General features: G+C 42.0%; 1 protein-coding gene across 1 annotated transcript; it reads right to left on the bottom strand.

The window, feature by feature from the left end:
* Positions 1–9,060: 9,060 nt before the first annotated feature.
* Positions 9,061–16,402, bottom strand: C11H2orf78 (chromosome 11 C2orf78 homolog). The gene is given in 6 exon segments (XM_059079871.2): positions 9,061–9,238; positions 9,241–9,503; positions 9,505–9,661; positions 9,664–10,980; positions 12,266–13,012; positions 15,995–16,402. Coding segments are annotated over 6 exon segments (2,757 nt in total). The 5' UTR covers positions 16,095–16,402; the 3' UTR covers positions 9,061–9,065.
* Positions 16,403–19,376: the final 2,974 nt, after the last annotated feature.

Below are 19,376 nucleotides of genomic sequence, written 5' to 3'. Positions count from 1 at the left end.
CTAGTTGGGAAAATGAGGTTTGGTTTTGTTTTTTAAAGATATATCATACAAGCACCATATTTATTTATTTATTTATTGGCTGCACTGGTTCTTCGTTGTGGTGCGCAGGCTTCTCTAGTTGTGATACATCGGCTCCAGAGCATGTGGGCTCAGTAGTTGAGGGTTTAGTTGCCCTGCAGCATGTGGGATCTTAGTTCCCCGACCAGGTATCGAAACTGTGTCCCCTGCATTGGAAGGCAGATTCTTAACCACTGGACCACCAGGGAAGTCCCAGGAAAATGAGTTTTTAATGTATGCTTGTAAAGGTTTTAAATGTGTGTATATTATTACAATTAATGCTTAAATTTGTACATAAGCAGTCAATTTTATTTTAGACATATTTTCTTTCTTTGTTACCTGCTAGTTAGCTGTGAGTTATATGATTTATTCCTAATAGCTGAGAGCCTTTTGTTTTAGGTAAGAGTGCCATTCTCAAGGTTGAAAATTTCAACAAGAGTTAAGTGAGAAAAGAAACTTTAGGACTATTTGAGTTGTACAGTTTGGGTTGGGGGATTTTATCATTTTATATTTGGTTTACATATTTATTTGCAAAACTATTGCCGTATGACCAACCGCTATAACTTTGATTGCAAGATAAAGAATTGCATACCGCTGTATTTATACTCCTTGAAAAACATTCATTCATTCATTCATTTATTCAATCAACAACTATTTATTTATTTATTTATTTATTAGCATCTTTATTGGAGTATAATTGCTTTACAACAAAGTGAATCAGTTATACATATACATATGTTCCCATATCTCTTCCCTCTTGCGTCTCCCTCCCACCCTCCCTATCCCACCCCTCTAGGTGGTCACAAACCACCGAGCTGATCTCCCTGTGCCACGCGGCTGCTTCCCACTAACTATGCACCCTACTTTTGGTAGTGTATATATGTCCATGCCACTCTCTCACTTCGTCACTGCTTACCCTTCCTCCTCCCCATATCCTCAAGGCCATGCTCTAGTGGGTCTGTGTTTTATTTCCGTCCTACCCCTAACAACTATTTATTGAGTACCTACTTTGTGCCAAACACTGTTCAAGGCATTGGGCCTATATTAGCCAACAAAACAGACAAAATAAACCACAACCCTGCCCTCGAGGATCTTATATTTTAGTGATGGGTGAGGGAATGATGGATTACAAGCAATTATGTGATAAATAAGTAAATTACATAGTATATTAGAAGATTCTAAATACCATGGGAGAAGTGGGCTCTGTAAAGGGAATCAGATTGAAGGAAAGGAGGAGTGCAGGGGGGCAGTTGTAATTTCAGATAGTGTAGTCAGAAAAACCCTCATTGGAAAGATTTGAGTAAAGATTTGGAGGTAACAGCAGGCAGGGAACAGCAAGTACAAAGGCCCTGAGCCAGGAGCTTTCTGGTGTATTTAAGGACCAGCAAGGGCTGAGCATGATGGGAGTGGAATGAGTGACAGGGAACATAGCAATAGATCATGTACAGCAGGGCTCAGCAAACTGCTTGTCTTTGCAAATGAAGTTTTATTGGAACACAGCCATGCCCATTCATTTACATATTTTCTATGGCTGCTTTTATGCTACCACTGCAGAGCTGAATAGTTGAGACAAAAACAATCTGGCCCACAGAGACTAACATTTTTACTGTCTGCCTGTTTATTTGTTGACCCCCGATGTAGGTAGGGCCACATAGGCCATTGCAGGGACATTGGCTTTGACAGTGAGAAAAATGAGAAGCCGTGGGAGGGTTCAAGCAGAAGAAGGACAGGATCTGACGAAAGGATCATTACAATGGCTGTGTTGACAAATTTTAGGCAGGCAAAGTTGGAAATAGGAAAGCCAGTCAGGACTGTGGTTCACAAGGTACACTGGGGCACCCCCCAGGACACCACATAAATTCACCAGCCTGTAGCAGCATATTTAAATGTTTTGAAGGATTCACAGCAATATTTGACATCTGTTAAATACCATGTGTGCTTCTAGCTGGTAGGTAGTTCACAGTTTCAACATTAGGTCATGCTATATTCCTTTCAATGCTGTCATATGATTGTGAACCTGGGATTTTGGCAGTAGTTGTAACAAAAGGCAAGTACTAATTGAAGATCAGTGTGGAGCAGGAAAAGGGTCTGGCAGCATCCAATTTAATTCTAAGGTTTGAGATGTTGTACAGTGCCCAACAGTCCCCCACATTCCATTAGCAAGTAATTGTGGTTATTTCAGAGTGAAATAAAAATATTTTCCTTTTAATTCACATGTATTATTTTTCAAATGTCTACCTAGTTGTTGGAGCATTGTATTATTGTGCAATGGAGCATTTTTCCTGTGGCTGCTCTAACAAATCACCACAACTGGTGGCTTTAAAAAGCAGAAATTTATTTTTTCACAGTTCTGGAGGCCAGAAGTCTGAAATCAATACTACTGGGACAAAATTAAGGTGTCAGTAGGAGTTACACTCCCTTCAGAGTCTCTTGAGGAAGCTTTCGTTCCTTGCTTCTGCCAGCCTCTGGTGGTTGCTGGCATTGCTTGACTGGTGGCTGCAACACTCCAGTCTTTGCTTCCGTGGTCACTTTGCCTTTCCCTCTTCTGTCTCTATCAAATCTCTTTCTGCCTCCATTTTGTAAGACACATATGATTACATTTAGGGCTCACTCTGATAATCCAGGATAACGTCCCCATCTCAAGATCCTTAATTTGATCACATATGCAAAGATCCTTCCTCTAAATAAGGTAGTAATATTTATAGAACTACCTATATTTGAGGAATTAGGATCTGATCTCTTTGTGTGGTCATTATCCAGCCTACTACAAACATAAATGCTTTTTAATTATTGGCACCCAACTACTCAATACATGGGACTGTTAAGTATTGTTTTTAGCCTAGAGGTGAGACACCAAAGGCTCTGTGAATCTAGAAAGTTTGGGAAGCTTCTGAGTTAGGAGGCTCTCCTAGTAATCTGGGAAGGAAATGATGGGGGCTTGGACTAATGTGGAAATGGAGGAAAGTGGTTAGAAGTGCACAAGTTCTAGATACAAGTCAAAGGTAAGGCAGACAGAGTTTGCTGATGCGTGGTTGGGAGGGAAGAAGAGGAGTCAAGTGATTTCGAAGGTCTCTGGCCTGAGCAGCCGGAAAAATGATATTACCATGAACTGAGATGAAGAAAACTGGGCATGGACCAGGTTTTTTGCTGGGGAGGAGGGCAGATTGGAGATTCCATTTTGTACATGTTTAGAAAAGTCAATAAAAGAGAAGGAAAAGAGGGAAGGAAAAGATACACATTCCTGACCAGGACCTGCCTTCAGACTCTCCCCATGCCCACAGGCTTCTCCACCTCTCATGGTGGCCAAACGTCCCCCAACCTATGAGCCCTTTAGGTCGTTGTGTTTTGACTTCCTACTCAAAACATGGACTGAGCAAATACACACATGAGACATCAGACAGAGGAGACTCAGAAAGCCTCATCTGACCCAGAGTCCTAACGAGGGTAGTGCAAATGGGGCTCTGCTTCGGGAAACTGAAAATTACAGGGCCCCCACATTTCAAGTAATTATGGCAAGTGATGGAGCAGAATTTCAGAAAGATGGAGGCAGTTGCACAGTTTTTGAATCTCACCAGACCCTCTCATGGAACTAGATCAACCAAAACCAAGGGCCCATGGGTAGCACTTATTGAGAAACTAGAACCCCCCAAACAAGAGGGTGTGTCAGACCACCACCAACACAGACCTGCCTGGTCCCAGCATCTGCACCAAAGGAAGTGGCAGACAGGAGCAAGCATCTGATGGACATGAAGATGGGAGTCCTTCAGAATGCCAGCAGGTATTCATTGGAAAGCACTGTGGGCCAATTTGAGAACAGCAGTTGACTGGGAGAGATTTTACCAAACTCTAACTTGAGTAAGGACAAGGGGCCCAGAATAGTCTGAAGGGCTGGAACAGTCTAGCCCTTCTACATCTTCAAACTGAGCAGCGAGAGCTGCTCCAGGATGTGACCCACACAGAAGAGAAATTTCTGGGAGGAAAAACAGGCACAAAGGGAAATGTCTTCGTAAAAGTCAGGGAGGGCAGCAGAGCCAGGAAACCTCTGAAAGTAAGCCACTATGTTTTTGAATACTACCTTAAAAAACAGACAAAAAGAAATTCTGAGAAGTTAGAAAAGCGATTCTCAATCACACCTCCTTTTTCTTTTTTTTAAAAAAATATATATTTAAATTAATTAATTTATTTGGTTGTGCTGGGTCTTAGTTGCAGCAGGCAGGCTCCTTAGTTGCAGCTCCTTAGTTGTGGCATGTGAACTCTTAGTTGCGGCATGCATATGAGATCTAGTTCCCTGACCAGGGATCGAACCCGGGGCCCCCTGCATTGGCAGCATGGAGTCCAGTCCACTGCACCACTAAGGAACTCCCTTTTTCTTTTTTCTTCCTTCCTTCCTTCTATCCTTCCTTCCTTCCTTCCTTCCTTTCTTTAAAGCTCCAAGTCATTTAAAATACTTATCTTCTTACTAAAAATCTCCAGTTCATATAACCAAGGGGTTTATAACTTCTCCTTTAAAAGTTTTATTCCTGGGGCTTCCCTGGTGGTCCAGTGGTTAAGATTCAGTGCTTACAATGCAGCAGGCGTGGGTTCAATCCCTAGTTGGGGAGGTAAGATCCCACATGCTGCTCAGCCAAAGAAATTTTTTTTAAAAGTTATATTCCTGTATTACTGAATTTAGTGGTTTAGATTTTGTTTTAATGTTTAGAAGATTTCAATTTATTTACCAGGAACAAACAAAACATAATGTAAAAATAGTTTTCCAGAAACTATTTCATTCATTCTCTTTTTCCCTTTCTCCTGCAAACTAGTGTTTTATCTTTACAAGTTCTCTGTCATTCCATAAGAAAGCTGTCTTCTTCTGGTTTCATAAGAGATGGTGAACAGTGGTAAAATATCCAGTTTATCTAAATTTCTAGAGTACACTTCAGGGAGCAAATGATGGGGTGGGATGTTGGGACAGAGTGAGAGCTACAGATTCTGGTGAGACTGAGGGTCATTCACAAAAATTACTGGGCTGTGGTGAAGGGAGAACAAAAATAAATCAGGTTCCTGCTGGTGGACAGGAAGCCAAAATGAAGAAGAATGGTGCATAACTAGGCTGTGTAATTAGGCCCATAAGTGCTGTGTCTTCTGATAGTAATTATGAACAGAAACCAAATAGTAATTACTACTAATATGTAGGTGACCCATCCTTGAGAGCTGAGGCAGAGAGAAGGAAAGATGGCATTATACCTTGTCCCTGGTTCATTGAGTTTCCCAGGCTGATTTGTGACCAATCTTGGGTGAAATCATAACTAAATCATTTTTGCTAAGGTGATCAGCTTTCGTGGGGTCCTTTCTGTGCACTCTGTCCAATCATAAAGCCCACTGGTTTGTGCCTCCTGGAAAACAGTCATTCCAAAACAGTATAAGTGAAGCATTGATGAAACAGCCATGAAGAACGTGTTTCCACATGGCCTCGCACCTCCTTTTCAAAGTGCTTTAAAACTTTTTTCGTCCAAAAATCAATAACAGAAAAGGATTGGGATCAAATCCCGTACAGACATAGTGAAAGAAAAAAGAGAATAAAGAGCAGAATAGCATCTCTTCAGACAATAAAATCAAGTTGGAAAAGACAGGTCCACAAAACAGATCAAAACTGTAACCTGTTATTTCACAGTGGGCTAAAAGACGTTAGGAAAAACAACGCGAAAGATGAAAGAACATGGATCGAGGAGGGAATGGGAAGTTATTGTTTAGTGGCGATAGAGTCTCTATTTGGGATGGTGAAAAAGTTCTGGAAATGGTAAATGGTGATAAATGCCACCTATGGGTGTTTGGTTTTAGTTGATCTTCTTCCATGTAAGGGTTTGGAGAGATTCAGAAACTATGCTGCTGCCTCCATCTTTCTGAGGTCCTGCTCAATCTTTTGACATGATTATTTTGAATTTGGATAGTGGTGATGGTTGCACAGCATTGTGAATGTATTTAATGTCGCTGAATTGTGTACTTGAAAATGGTTGAAATAATAAATATTGTTTTATATATATTTTACCATAATAAAAAAATAGATGAAAGAACAGCATAAACCAGAGTTAGGTAAGATGATAGAACTCAGGACATAATTCAAAATAAAAGAAAAAAATTTCAAAAATGAAGACTAAGTTTAAAATAATACAAGAGTGGGGACTTCCTGGTTATCCAGTGGTTAAGAATCCACCTTCCAGTGCAGGGGATGCAGGTTCGATCCCTGGTTGGGGAACTGAGATCCCACATGCTGCAGGGCAACTAAGCCCCCGAGCCTACGTGCTCTGGAGCCCACGTGCCACAACTAGAGAGCCCTCGAGCTGCAAGGAAGAGCCCACGCACTGCAATGAAGAGCCCACGTGCTGCAACTAATACCCGACACCGCCAAAAATAAATAAATTAAATAAAATAATACGAATGAATGAACATAATGGATAATGCCTTAAGAGAAACAAACAAGAAAAGGAAAAATTTTTTTTAATCAAAAAGAAGATAAAAAGAATTTTAGAGAAATGGCAAACATAAAAGACAGTCAAAAAAGTCAGGACAGCTCTGAAAAGAGTAATATAAATACGTATAAGAATCTATTATACCATAAAAGTGACATTTCAGATCAGTGAGACAGATTAGTCAATAAATTGTGATACATACCTGTTGGGGAATAAATAATTCTCTGGAAGGATCCACAGCACGGCAAAAGCAGATGTCTCTGAGGAGGGAAATGAGAGGCTGGGGAACGTGGGGAAGAGGGTGACTTTTCATTGAATTCCCTTGTGTACCTTTTCTAATGTTCTGTCACGTGACTCTATTACCTCTGAAGTTCGCCTGAGTTCAAACACCAGTTCCCCCAATCGCTAGCTCTTACTCTTTGTTTTTTTTTTTTTTTTTTTTTTTTTTTTTTTTTTTTTTTGGTGGTATACGGGCCTATCACTGTTGTGGTCTCTCCCGTTGCGGAGCACAGGCTCCAGACGTGCAGGCCCAGCGGCCATGGCTCACGGGCCCAGCCGCTCCGCGGCATGTGGGATCTTCCCAGACCGGGACAAGAACCCGTGTCCCCTGCATCAGCAGGCGGACTCTCAACCACTGCGCCACCAGGGAAGCCCTGCTAGCTCTTACTCTTGGGCAAAGTCTTCACACTCTCCAAGCCTCTTTATCTGTGAAATAAGGTCATAACTTAGCCTGGTGCTGCCTGGCACAGAATAAACTCTCAATAAATGGAGATTATTAGTGAAAAAAAAACCCAAATGCCCATCAGTGGATGAATGATGGGGTGTATATGTGAAATATTATATAGTCATAAAAAGGAATGAAGTACTGACACATGCTCCGACGAACTTCAAAACATTATGCTAAGTGAAAGAAGCCAGACACAGTGGTCACACTTGTATTATTTCATGAAATGTCCAGAAAAGGCAAAACCATAGCTACAGAAAGGAAATTAATGGTTGCAGGGACTGAAGGAGGAGGGGATGAAGAGGGCCTGCTGATGGTTACGGGGGCTTCTTTTTGGGATGATGAGAACGTAATGGGTTAGATGACGGTGATGGTTGCATAGGCTTGTGAATGTACGAAATGACACTGAATTTGCAGTTTCAGAAGGTGAACTTTATGGCATGTGAATGACATCTCTAAAAAACAATTTTGAAACTGAAAATTGCCAGTTTTCCCATAGTCACTCTCCACTGTCTCCATCTCTCCCTTCTCCCCACTGCATTCCTTTTGACGCCCACCCCTGCCGCTCTCTCCCATCCTCCCTCCCTCGAGCTGCCCCACGAGGCCTCCCAGGGAGCCCCTGAACCGCTGGACGCCTGCGTCCTGTGGCTGTTGGAGCGGCTGGCCAGTGTGCGTGCCCCTCCGCTCTCACCCGGAGAGTGGGCACTTCCATCGGATTTTTCTCGTGCGTTTCAATTGATGGTGATGTTTACAGAAGGCGGCATGCGCCCTGGTCAATGGAGGAAGCCCCTCAAGTTAATATTTAGGCCCGTTCAGAAGTTTGATCTCGTCCACCAGTAACATCAGGATGCTGCGCTCTGAAAGCCAGGTTGGCCGCCTGCGGGCACTTGCAAATACTGAGGACTTTGGAGGCATTTGGGCCTCCAATTGAGGCCTTGTACCTCCACATGCGATGTGACCTCAGCCCTTTGCTGCACCTCTCTAAGTGAAGTGGCACAGGAATACTGGCCTTGCCTGTCGTTGCCAGGATTAACTGAATAGTGCATTGGCTGCCCTGGTGCTTAGGTGTTGAGTACATGGTGATTTACATACCAGGCCCTATTGGTGGGCCTCCTGGTGCAGCAGTTCCCTTGGCTCTGCCCCTGTCGTCAGCTGCCCCTAGGATAACTCTGAGCCCTAGCCACTTCTCTGGCAGATTTCCCTATTCCCCCACTATAATCACACCTGCAAAAGGCAACTCAAACCTTTCAGAGATGTGTCCTGAACCTCTTGTTTTCTTAAATACCTATCTGGTGGTGGTGAGACTTAATGCCAACCTCCCCAAGAGACTTTTTCTATTTCTCCTAGTAATCCTAGACTCATCTTCTGTCATCTTCAACTCTACTCATATTTTGTTCTTTCAACCCTGACCTCTGACCCTGCTTTTTACTTCTGCCATTTCACCCTCACTCCTGCTTCCTTTCATAAATCCATAAATCTCTTTTGGCCTTCCTAGCCCTGGGCCAAGTTCCTTCCTCTTTCCTCAGTTTTTACCCCTTTCCTCCCCTTTCCTTCCTTCTCCCATCAAACTTTCAGTCCTTCCTTTCTCATGCAGACTTTGATTCCAACCCCATCAAAAAAAAAAAAAAAAACCAAAAACAAAACAAAAAACGCCACGCCACAGCAGCATCTCAAAATTCAAAAGGTTTATTACTCATCTATTAATTCTAATACATTTATTTATTCAGTTTTATTGTTTTAAAATATATCAAAGTAAATAGAGAAATTTATACGTATCTATCTATATATGGAAGAACAGCTGGTACCCAAGATGGCACTGACAGTCCTAGCAGCTCTTACTTTACATATCCGTAGTAGTCAGCAATTTCCATTTCTTTTTCCCTCTCAATGAAAAACTGCAGTTTCCCCAGAGAGGTGTATTTGGCAGCATTCTCACGTTCTTGTTGAGCCCGCCTCTTCATGGCCTCCCGCCCTGGCCTCTGCTCTTGTTCGATGGGCTTTGACATACTGGCTCAGGAACATTGGGTTCCCTCCATGGAATTCGTTGCTTTCTGAAGGCTTGGAGTAGAAATGGGGCTTGGAGCTTGGGTGGGGACTGGCGCTTAGTCACAGCAGGGGGAACAGGCTCCCGCTGGAGAGAAGTGCAAGATGAAGTTTTGTACGGTGCAGGCCTAGGAGCAGCAGACTGAGGGACACTAGGCTGGGTATGGTCGGTCCAACCCGGTTGGGTTGGGTTGGTCACAGTTGGCTGAGCTGGTTTGGTGGGACCTGCCTGGCAAAGAGGCAGGAGCTGGCTGGGATGAACTGACTGCAGCAGGTTGAGCCGAGTTAGTAGAAGCAGGCTGGGCACGGTCAGCCCCAGCAGGCCGATGTGAGGCCAGAGACTGTGGCTTCTGAGGAGCAAGTCGAGTTTGAACTTGTCTCAGGCAGAAAAAGGCAGAGGTAACAAGTTGACCTTCCCAGGAGGAGGCAGCTCATACTGGGATGGAGATGGACACTCTTTTTCAGCACTGCTGTCTGGTTTCTGGGCTTTGTCTTGAGTTTTCTCAGGACTCTTACCCTCATGTGGGGTATGCTGCCATGGCTGGATCACTGGTGGTGGCTGGGGGTCTTTAGGGTTGCTTGAATTTCCCAAGACCCGACAGGAAGAGAGCCCAGTTTTCTTATCATTCTTCTTCCCCAGTGCATGAAAATCCTTCACAGACTCCAGCATGCACATGCCTAGGGAGGTTCGAGGCTTTTTAAAGCTCTCTTGGATAAGCTCAGTTTGGTGATTCTTTCGCTTCATCTTGGGAATTGTTGGCTTCTCTTGTGCCTTGACTTTGTTCCCTGATTGCTTATTCTCTTCATTCTTCTTTCTTCCTCTGGTCCTTGTGGTCTTTTCCTGCCCATGGCTCTTAGTTTTGCTGATCTTTCTGGATGCAGCTTTCTGAGGTTTGCCTTTAGAATGCTTGGGCGAGTTCACAGGAGCCCTGTCACTGACTGCAGCATTGCATAGAACCACTTCTCCCCCTAACGGGCACTCTGGATTCTTGCGCTGGATGTTGCCCTTGGGAGCACCACTGATAGGCTCAGAGGCTTTATGTTTGTTCTTCCTGGGTTGATCAGAGGGAACCTTTATGACACTTGGCTTTTCCTGCACCTGATTCACCTTAATGGCTCTGGTGTCTTTGGCTTTGATCACATTGGGACCTTTGGATTGATCAAGATCTTTCAAAGAATTAAAGAGCTGGGGAAGGTGAATATCCTCTGCCAGTGTAGTAATGTCTGCAAAACCACTGCTAGATTCCATCCCATTTTCATGTGTCCCTAGGTCCTCAAGACTCAGGCTGTTCTTTCCCAGATCAGCATTTTCAGAACAAGGCTGCTCCTCTGGGCTGAGAGGATCAGTGCAGGCCAGGAGCTGGTGAATATCAGGGATTTCTAAAGGGAGTAGTGGAGGATCTTGGTTTTCTTTTGGGATTTGGTAGGCATCCAGAGGCTTTGAAAGCTTGGTTTTAATATCCTCCAAGTTCTTACTCTCTATTTGTCCCTGGCTTAGAGCTAGAGGAAGGGCCAGGAGACTGCTGGCACTCTGGACTGGATCTGTCACTGAAATGTCCCTAAGTTCAGGTGGTGGGTTACTCTCAAGTATCTGAATATTTCTGCTACTGAAGGACTTAGGGAGTTCTTGAGTTTGTGTCACACAAAATGTCTGGCTTGGAGGTTGCAAACCCAGATAATTTTTCATCACCAGGGAAGTCTCCATCCCTACAAAGTAATCAAGGTGGAAGTCAGTCCCTGGTAAGTGAGATGCTCCCCGTAAACACCAATACAGCAATCATGTACCTTGAAAGGTACATGATTGCTGTGTTGGTGTTTAGGGGCAAGATGGGCAAGGCATTTCTACTAACTCTTCTTAAGGATCATGGACAGTGCCCTATGCTATGAGATAAGCGGTGACTGTTGTGATTCTTACTGGTCATCATTTCATGTCACTGATTCTTGGCTTTCTTTGCATTTCATAGGATTGTTATAAGTCAAATAAAAAATGAGCCTTAGTTTTTAGAAATGAAATGTTTTACAAAGCCTAGCATTCTCATATAGGGTCCTTTCAATTCTCCCCACTTTCCTGAGAGGCTAAGAACACTTCACACCATGAACTAGGAGAGGGAGTAGATCCCTTCCTGATGAAATATATAAACAAAGACGGAGTCTTAGCCTGCTTGTTCTGGACAGGATCTCAGACCACAAGGTCTTAAATCCTGGTATAAATTAAGGAAGTGAAGACAGTTAAACTGGCACTATCATAACAAGAGTTTTGAAACACCTTCCAAAGAGACTCTAGCAGTAGACCAGGGAAGGGGGTGGTACAGTGTGGTAGTACAGGGGGAATGATTGGCTACAGCAGTGAAAAATGTGGTACCTATTGGTATACTCTCGGGGTTCTTGTACATGTAGTATAGATGACCTTTACAGTGTTCCTCCCACCTGCCCACGGGCATTAGGTGTTCTTTTTTCTCTTTAAATTCATTTTTATTTATTTATTTTTTGAACTTATTTATTTTATGTATTTATTTATTTTTTGGCTGCGCTGGGTCTTCATTGCTGTGCACAGGCTTTCTCTAGTTGCAGCTAGCGGGGGCTACTCTTGGTTGCGGTGTGTGGGCTTCTCATTACTGTGGCTTCTCTTGTTGCGGAGCATGGGCTCTAGGTGCGTGGGCTTCAGTAGTTGTGGTTCATGGGCTCTAGAATGCAGGCTCAGTAGTTGTGGCACATGGGCTTAGTTGCTTCACAGCATGTGGGATCTTCCCAGACCAGGGCTCGAAACCGTGTCCCCCGCATTGGCAGGAGGATTCTTAACCACTGCGTCACCAGGGAAGCCCTATTTGTTCTTATATAGAGTCTAAAAACAGAGAGCACTGAGAGAATGTAGTGGTTATTAAAGGCTCAGGATCTAAATTCTACCTGTCTATACACCACTTCCCAGCTGTAGATTGGACCCCATTTTTGAATGCTAACCTCATTGTTCAACTTTCTTTCTGTTTGTACTCACCTTGAAAACTTGTTTCTATGATGGGTTGAGCAGACACAGGGTAATAGATTCCAGAGGTGGATGCTGGTGGTAGGATATTTGTGGGCCGAATTTCCTTTAGTACCATTACCATTTCTGGTTGCACAGAGGCCCTACTTCCTGTGTATGACACAGAGCCATAGGATTGCAGGCAGGAGCCAAGTTCTCCATACAGTAAAGACCCCAATGTGCCTTGGTTATACTAATATACCTGGCTTCCTTCCTGGTAGGGAAATGACAGGCTATGTCCCTGATTAGGAATCTGAGATGGTGTTCCCTGAGCAAGGCTGGCCGAAAGTGATGGATATAGAGGGACCATGTTATTGGTGTCTGCAGTCTTATCATACTGGGCTGCCATAAACATGGAGGAAGCAGCTGTGTGCTGGTCAGTGACTGCCAGAGTAAAGTCTCCGAGTGAAGAAGAATTCTTTTCAGTGCTTCCTGTGATGTCCCACTCAAAAACACCTGGATAGGGAGCAGCTGAAGTGGAGATCTGGCTCTGGTCAGTAACTCGAGATAACATAGTTGTGCTAGAATGTTGGTAAAGGTAGGCACTACCCATGAGTGTCTGGAAAGAGGTACCAGTAGCTGATGCCGAACTGACGGCAGGAGCAGAGACTCTGGAGAAGTTGCAGACACTTCCTGTTAGGGAAGTTGCATTGCTCACCACAGGAAGAGAATGCTGCAGAGAATTTAGAGTTCCACGTACAGATGGATTTTGGAAATTTTCTGTAAGAACAAGAGGGTAATGAAAAAATCAGGGAGATTGATAAATTCTCACTATGTTTGAGGAAAAGCATTATCTTAAGGTTCTTGCTATCAGGACACCTCTAATATCAATACTTACTGATTAAACCAAAAATCAGACAGCTACGATGGTCGTAAGGACTGAGCAGTTTTATACTCTCCTGTATTAACTGCCTGTGCTCCCATCTTGGGCACAGATAGGCAGAAGACCCAAGTGGTGTGGTTCAGACATTGTTCTCCAGGCTGGAAGCAACCTTCTCCCTGCCCTATCTTTCCCTTCAGCCTGCACTAGTATGGACTTCTATGCTATTTCCTAGACTGGAAGCATTTTAGAACTAAGAGGTCCTTAGAGAACTTTTATTTTCACAGTCTCATTTCATGAGTAAGGAAACTGAGGCTCAGAGAGGTCGGGTTGACTTGTTCAAGTTCTCTAATTATGTTAGTATCCTTACCAGGTTTCGGAACTTAAGTATCCTGACTTCCTTGCCAGGACGCTACTCTGAGCATGATACTGCCAGAAAGCAGGAGAAATAGAACTTATAATATAGGCATTTTTTGACCGGTAGAAAAGAATACAGCTATTACCATTGTAATTTTCAGTGTCTCACTTTGCCTGTGCAGTTCCCACGCTATTACCTAGAGTTCACATATAGCTCAGCCCAACTGGTCAATTTAAAGAGTCATTTTTACCCTCCTCAAGCCTGGTTTCTCATCCTACCTCAAAATGATTACCCAAAAGTGAATTTCTTAAGTGCTTTTGGAAAGAAAAAAGTTATCTAATTACTTCAGATTACTCATCTCTAAAGTGGTTATAACACCACCACCAATAATAATAGCAGTAATAATTAATACATGAATAGACTGATATATTGCATATGATTTATATGGAGGAAGATACAATAAGTCTAGAAAGACAAAGAAAAATCATGAAAAACATATTACATAACGAAAAAGGAATACATAGATATTAATGAAAACTGCGGTATGTGGCAAGTATCAAAGCATAATGAATTTACTAACAAATGACACTCTGTACCATACATGCAATATTAGGAAAGTGAATTTTGCCCACTCTATTTTAGTGAATACTATTAACCAAAAAACACGATAGAAGGTGATTTTGAATGAATTCCTAGTCAATACATACTGACAGAGAAGATATATCAGTAAAAATGCATAACAAGCAACAAAATGCAATAAATGTGAATATATAGGTAGCCACAATATACATAGACAAGTATTTCAATGAAAACTGGTACAAAGCAGACAGCAAAATAATAAGTGTAAAAGAATTTCATTATTGTGCTCATTCATATTTTTACCCAGCAAGTAACAGTTATTAAGCCTGGTAGAAATATATATTTCAAAGCATAGAACTATATAATAAGCAGAAAGGAAGCTTAACAAGTATCAAGAAGGTTTTTGTATATATCCTAGAACTTAGATTATAATCATCTTCAACATCCAAGATGATATTCCAAACCCTAAAAAAACCGTCATCACTAGAATCTGATTAAAAAAGATTTTCAAATGTAAGAAAATCCAAAGGACTCCACAATAACGTTTTAGATAAATGTGGATTTTTAAAATTTTTTTATTATTATTATTTTTTTTACCGCACCCCATAGCCCTGGCAGTGAAAGCACCGAGTCCTAACCACTGGACAACCAGGGAATTCCCTAAATGTGGAATTAGAGATGTGGGGCTTGACTTTTTCTTTTTCTTCTTAGGTAGCTAAGATCTAAAAACGAACGATGGCTGTTGATCAATGTGCTCTCTGTTTGGAAGGAAATAACTGTAAAGATGAAAAGCAACCTTGCCTTAGAACCTACATATCACACAAAGGAAATAGTCCTTCTGATTCAATTTAGAAGATATCATTTAAATTTTTTAATTGGTAAAATGTCTACATAGTTTAAAAATTAGAAAGAATAAAACATTGAAAAGCAGCCCCCTAGATAACAACTTTGGTTTCTTTTTTATAGGAAGCATCATTTCTAAAACATTTCTAAAATGTTTATATTCAAAACTGTTAAGTGCCAACTGTATTCAGAGAGGCAATGAAAGAAAAAAAAACTGAGTATGCTATTGTAAAACAATTATACTCCAATAAAGATGTTTAAAAAAAAAAAACAAAAAACAAAGTGTCAGAAAATAAATATAGAGAGAAAAAAAAAACTGAGTATGACTTTTCTGATAAGCTGCCTTTCCTGGTGATATTCTGTTCTGTCCTTACTTTTCTTCTTAGTCTGTTAATATAAGGATTGGCTAAAATCAACTTTGTTTTGCTCTGCTCTGAGCAGATTTCACTCAATGCTGTTTCTGCTTTAATTTAAAATCTTTGGTGCCCATCAACATTCTATTCCAAACTACGTTTTTCTTGAGAGCTCCTCTATGCTTTCCCTCTTCATTCTTATATTTTTTCCTATCTCTTGGTTCCTGTTGGTCTGTGCTGATAAAGACAATCCTAAACTTCCTTACGTTTGACTCTGTGCCTCCCTATAGCCCAGTACTCTCCATCCACTCTTCCTATTTTCTCTTTTCAACTAGTCGAAATATTAATGGAGGGAGACCATTAGAGATGAAACATCTTGGTATATATTGCTAGTTTTCTATGTCACCTGGCTTTTCTATGTTTCTGTTAAAACACTCTTGAGAAGTCTCTGATTTCATTTTCTACATGGGTACCCTTTAAGCCTCAATATTAGAAAAGAAAGGGATCACAGTGATCAACCAATGTAGTATCCTAATGTAACAGATAAGGAAAAAAATCAGGCTTTGTGAGACAGTCAATGGTTTGTCCAAAGTCACACAGATAGTAAATGCCAAAGTCAAAACTGAACTTAGGTCTCCAGACTTCTAGTTCAATACTTTCCCTCATTATTCCATGTTATTTTGAATCTACTACTAAATTTAGGGGCAAAATAAATCTAACGAAAAACTTTTAAAAGTTTCTTTTCTTACCTGACATGGTCAGAGAAGAAGAGGGAACATCAACTGCAGATACAAGGGATGAAGAGACAACACTAGAGGATGTCTGAGTGGCTGCAGCTGAACGGCGCATGTGTCCAGTACAAAGTTCACTGTTTACTGGCCACTCATCACTTGTGATGATCCAAATTTATTTACAAACAACTTCACGGAAACCCCAAGACTCTACCAAGTGGTAGAAGGTTTGGTAGGAGAGTGATGTCACAAAGCAGGCAGCTTAAAGGTATGAGATAGCTAATAGGGAGGTCCGATCCCCAACAGGAAGGCGGGATTGGGTGAAGAGAGTGTAGGAGAGCTATAACAACACCTAAATTTCTGAGCTCCGGGGAGGAAATCCTAGAAGACAAATTTACCTCCCCCAGGCTCTTAACATTAGGGAAATCATTGCAACATTTCTTACAGATGTTCATTAATATAATTAACTAACAGTTACTTATATTCTACAGAGCATTATATTTTATGTGTCATATACTTAGAGCTATATATATATCTTATTTAATTAATATCCTTAGGAAGGAAAGAGCCATCTAGTTTGAACTATTACAGTTGTTCTGAAATCATATCTGTCTAATTAGTGAACTTATAGCAGCTTTTAAGGAGCAAAAGTAGGGATTAAGAAGCTCTTTTTGTCACTTGGTTAAAGAGCAGGGTGAAGTTTGTTGAGTGTACCTTGTGGAGAATGTTGTGGTCCAAGGCTCTTATCTTTTAGTTTCTTCTCCTTGACTCCTACCTTCCTTGGGCTGGGCTAGGCTGGACCAGGTTGGACTTGTGACTTACATTTCTCTTCTGCTTTCTTTCTTTCTTTTTTTTTTTTTTTTTCATTATGGGCATTGTTTCTAGGACAAGCCTTGATCTTGCATTCTTACCCTCATGGATGTTACTTCCTGTCAACTTCCAGCAGTAGGCGTCTTCTTTTCAGTGCTTGATGCTTCACAAAATAGACTCTGTCCGCTGGAAGCAAATACCAGAGAGCTAGGAGACAGAGCTGGTTGCAAACCTTTCCTCTTCCAGCCTTTGGTTGCTATGCTTTTGCCCATAATTTGCTACCTCTATTTCCTTGGGCCACACAGTTATCCTGCCATCCAGCTCTTTTATGTGTGAGAGACAGTCTGAGTACTGTCCCTTTTTCTTTACACAGAAGTATATACAGTGTGGCAGTTACTATAATCTCCTCCCCCTTGCAAACAGTCAGTCTAGAATCTTGGACCTCTAGGATTCTCTGTCTTGCATGCTTGGTGCAAGGCCAAGCAAAATGAAGAGGAGAATAATTAGAGAAAGAAGAGGACGTTCGTGGAGAATTGGGAGCAGGTAAGGTGAAAAGGCACAGGAGAAAAGAAATTCATGTAGACTTTTTGGTTTCTGTGGGAAACAAGTTGACACACTTTGGCCTCATTTTGTATTAACGGAACAGACAGTTATAGATATAGATATATTTAAGTAGCTCGAAAGTTCAGCAACTGCCATGAATTTTGTACATTAAAGAGAACATATTTTTCATTTTGTTTTATGTCATAGTACCTTATTTATAGCATTCCCTGGTATGTTTGTAGGATACAGATTTTTAAAAATGCTCTGATTTTGTCTACAGGGTTATTTCCTTGTCATATTTTTAAGGACTGCAACATTGTAAGACATATTGCATGTTTTCCTCTTGACGATTGTTTATCTTGAAGCATCATGAACTAACCTGACCAGTTGGATTTTGTGGAGAAACTTTACAGAGGGTCTGTGAAAAAGACATTGTGGTGAGGCGCATTATGCACCCAAGCGTAAGGAGCTGATATGTGCCATCAGCCCAACTTGGCCTGGATTCCCTCTGTTTTAGTTGCCCTGGTTAGTGCTTTTCTCCCTAACCACTGTTGTGACTGTGATAATGTGAGTAAGGGCTGAGTTGCTAATGATTTATATGTGAGGTAAGCTGGTTTGAGGGAGGAAATCTATGGATCTAGTCATTTTCCGTGCTGGTAAGTTTTCAGGGGTGCAAAGATTGATCTTTCTGGGGACTTTTCTAGTACCAGGAAGATATCCCATAGATGGGACCTCCAAAGACACACTTTTTATTTTTAGGCCTGTTTTTCCTATTATGAGATATAAGTTTTTTCACTGATGGGGATGATACTTATCTGAGAAGAAATTGTGAAAGGCGTTGTAGTATAGAGATGTGGCTTAAGCTTTGAAGTTTTCTTCAAGGTTTTTCCCCTAAGCTTCGTACTTCAGATGGCCTACTTACATGATACTAGTATGTGACGTGAGGCTAACAACTTACTAAATAGCTGCAAGCCAGATCAGTGTCTCTTTTCTCTATATTTCCATGGAAATCAAGGGACCCATAGTTACTGCAGGTTAGGGTTGGTGGTGTGAAATTGGGGGAAGTGTGGTAAGACAAATTTTGGTATCAGTAAAATGTTTGCATATTAAAATATTCAGTTCCAACATTCAATTCTATTTAGGCAAACCCTTAGTTAGGCTTTTCCTGGTTCCGAGCCTATGTAACTTATTTTCTCTCCCTAGTTCCAGCCATTTAACTTTAGCTTGCAGGTTCAGCATCATCTTAACCTCTAAAAGAATCTTACATGTAGGAGGAAGAAACTAAAGAGCTCTTTTTCAACACTTAGAAACATCAGACCCTACCCTGACCTACACCTTTTTTCTTTATTTTTTTCTTGGTACACGGGACTCTCACCGTTGTGGTCACTCCCGTTGCGGATCACAGGCTCCGGACGCGCTGGCTCAGCGGCCATGGCTCACAGGCCTAGCCGCTCCACGGCATGTGGGATCCTCCCGGACCGGGACACGAACCCGTGTCCCCTGCATCGGCAGGAGGGGTCCCAACCACCGTGCCACCAGGGAAGCCCTAAATCTTTATTCTTATAGTTAGGGTGTTGTCTTGTCCTGTATACCCACTTCCTGCATTTTGAACCCAGACTATGAATAGTATGCTGCTCTTATATAAAATACAGGATAGGGCTTCCCTGGTGGCGCAGTGGTTGAGAATCCGCCTGCCGATGCAGGGGACACGGGTTCGTGTCCCGGTCCGGGAGGATCCCACATGCCGTGGAGCGGCTAGGCCTGTGAGCCATGGCCGCTGAGCCAGCGCGTCCGGAGCCTGTGATCCGCAACGGGAGTGACCACAACGGTGAGAGGCCTGCATACCACAAAAAAAACCACAAAAAAACCCAAAACAAACAAACAAACAAAACAACAAAATACAGGATATCCATTGAGTACAAACACATACAGGATACAACAAATGTGAATGTAAGCACTTAAATATCTGAAAGAACTACACAAGAGACTGGGGGTGTGGGACAACCTTCCATGTCCCCTATGATTGGAATTCTGAAGGGTACACACA

This window comes from Kogia breviceps, chromosome 11, assembly GCF_026419965.1.
Source record: "Kogia breviceps isolate mKogBre1 chromosome 11, mKogBre1 haplotype 1, whole genome shotgun sequence".
NCBI classification, from domain to species: Eukaryota; Metazoa; Chordata; class Mammalia; order Artiodactyla; family Physeteridae; genus Kogia; species Kogia breviceps.
The sequence above is the reverse complement of the archived record's forward strand: the minus strand, read 5'-3'. Positions and strand labels throughout refer to the sequence as shown.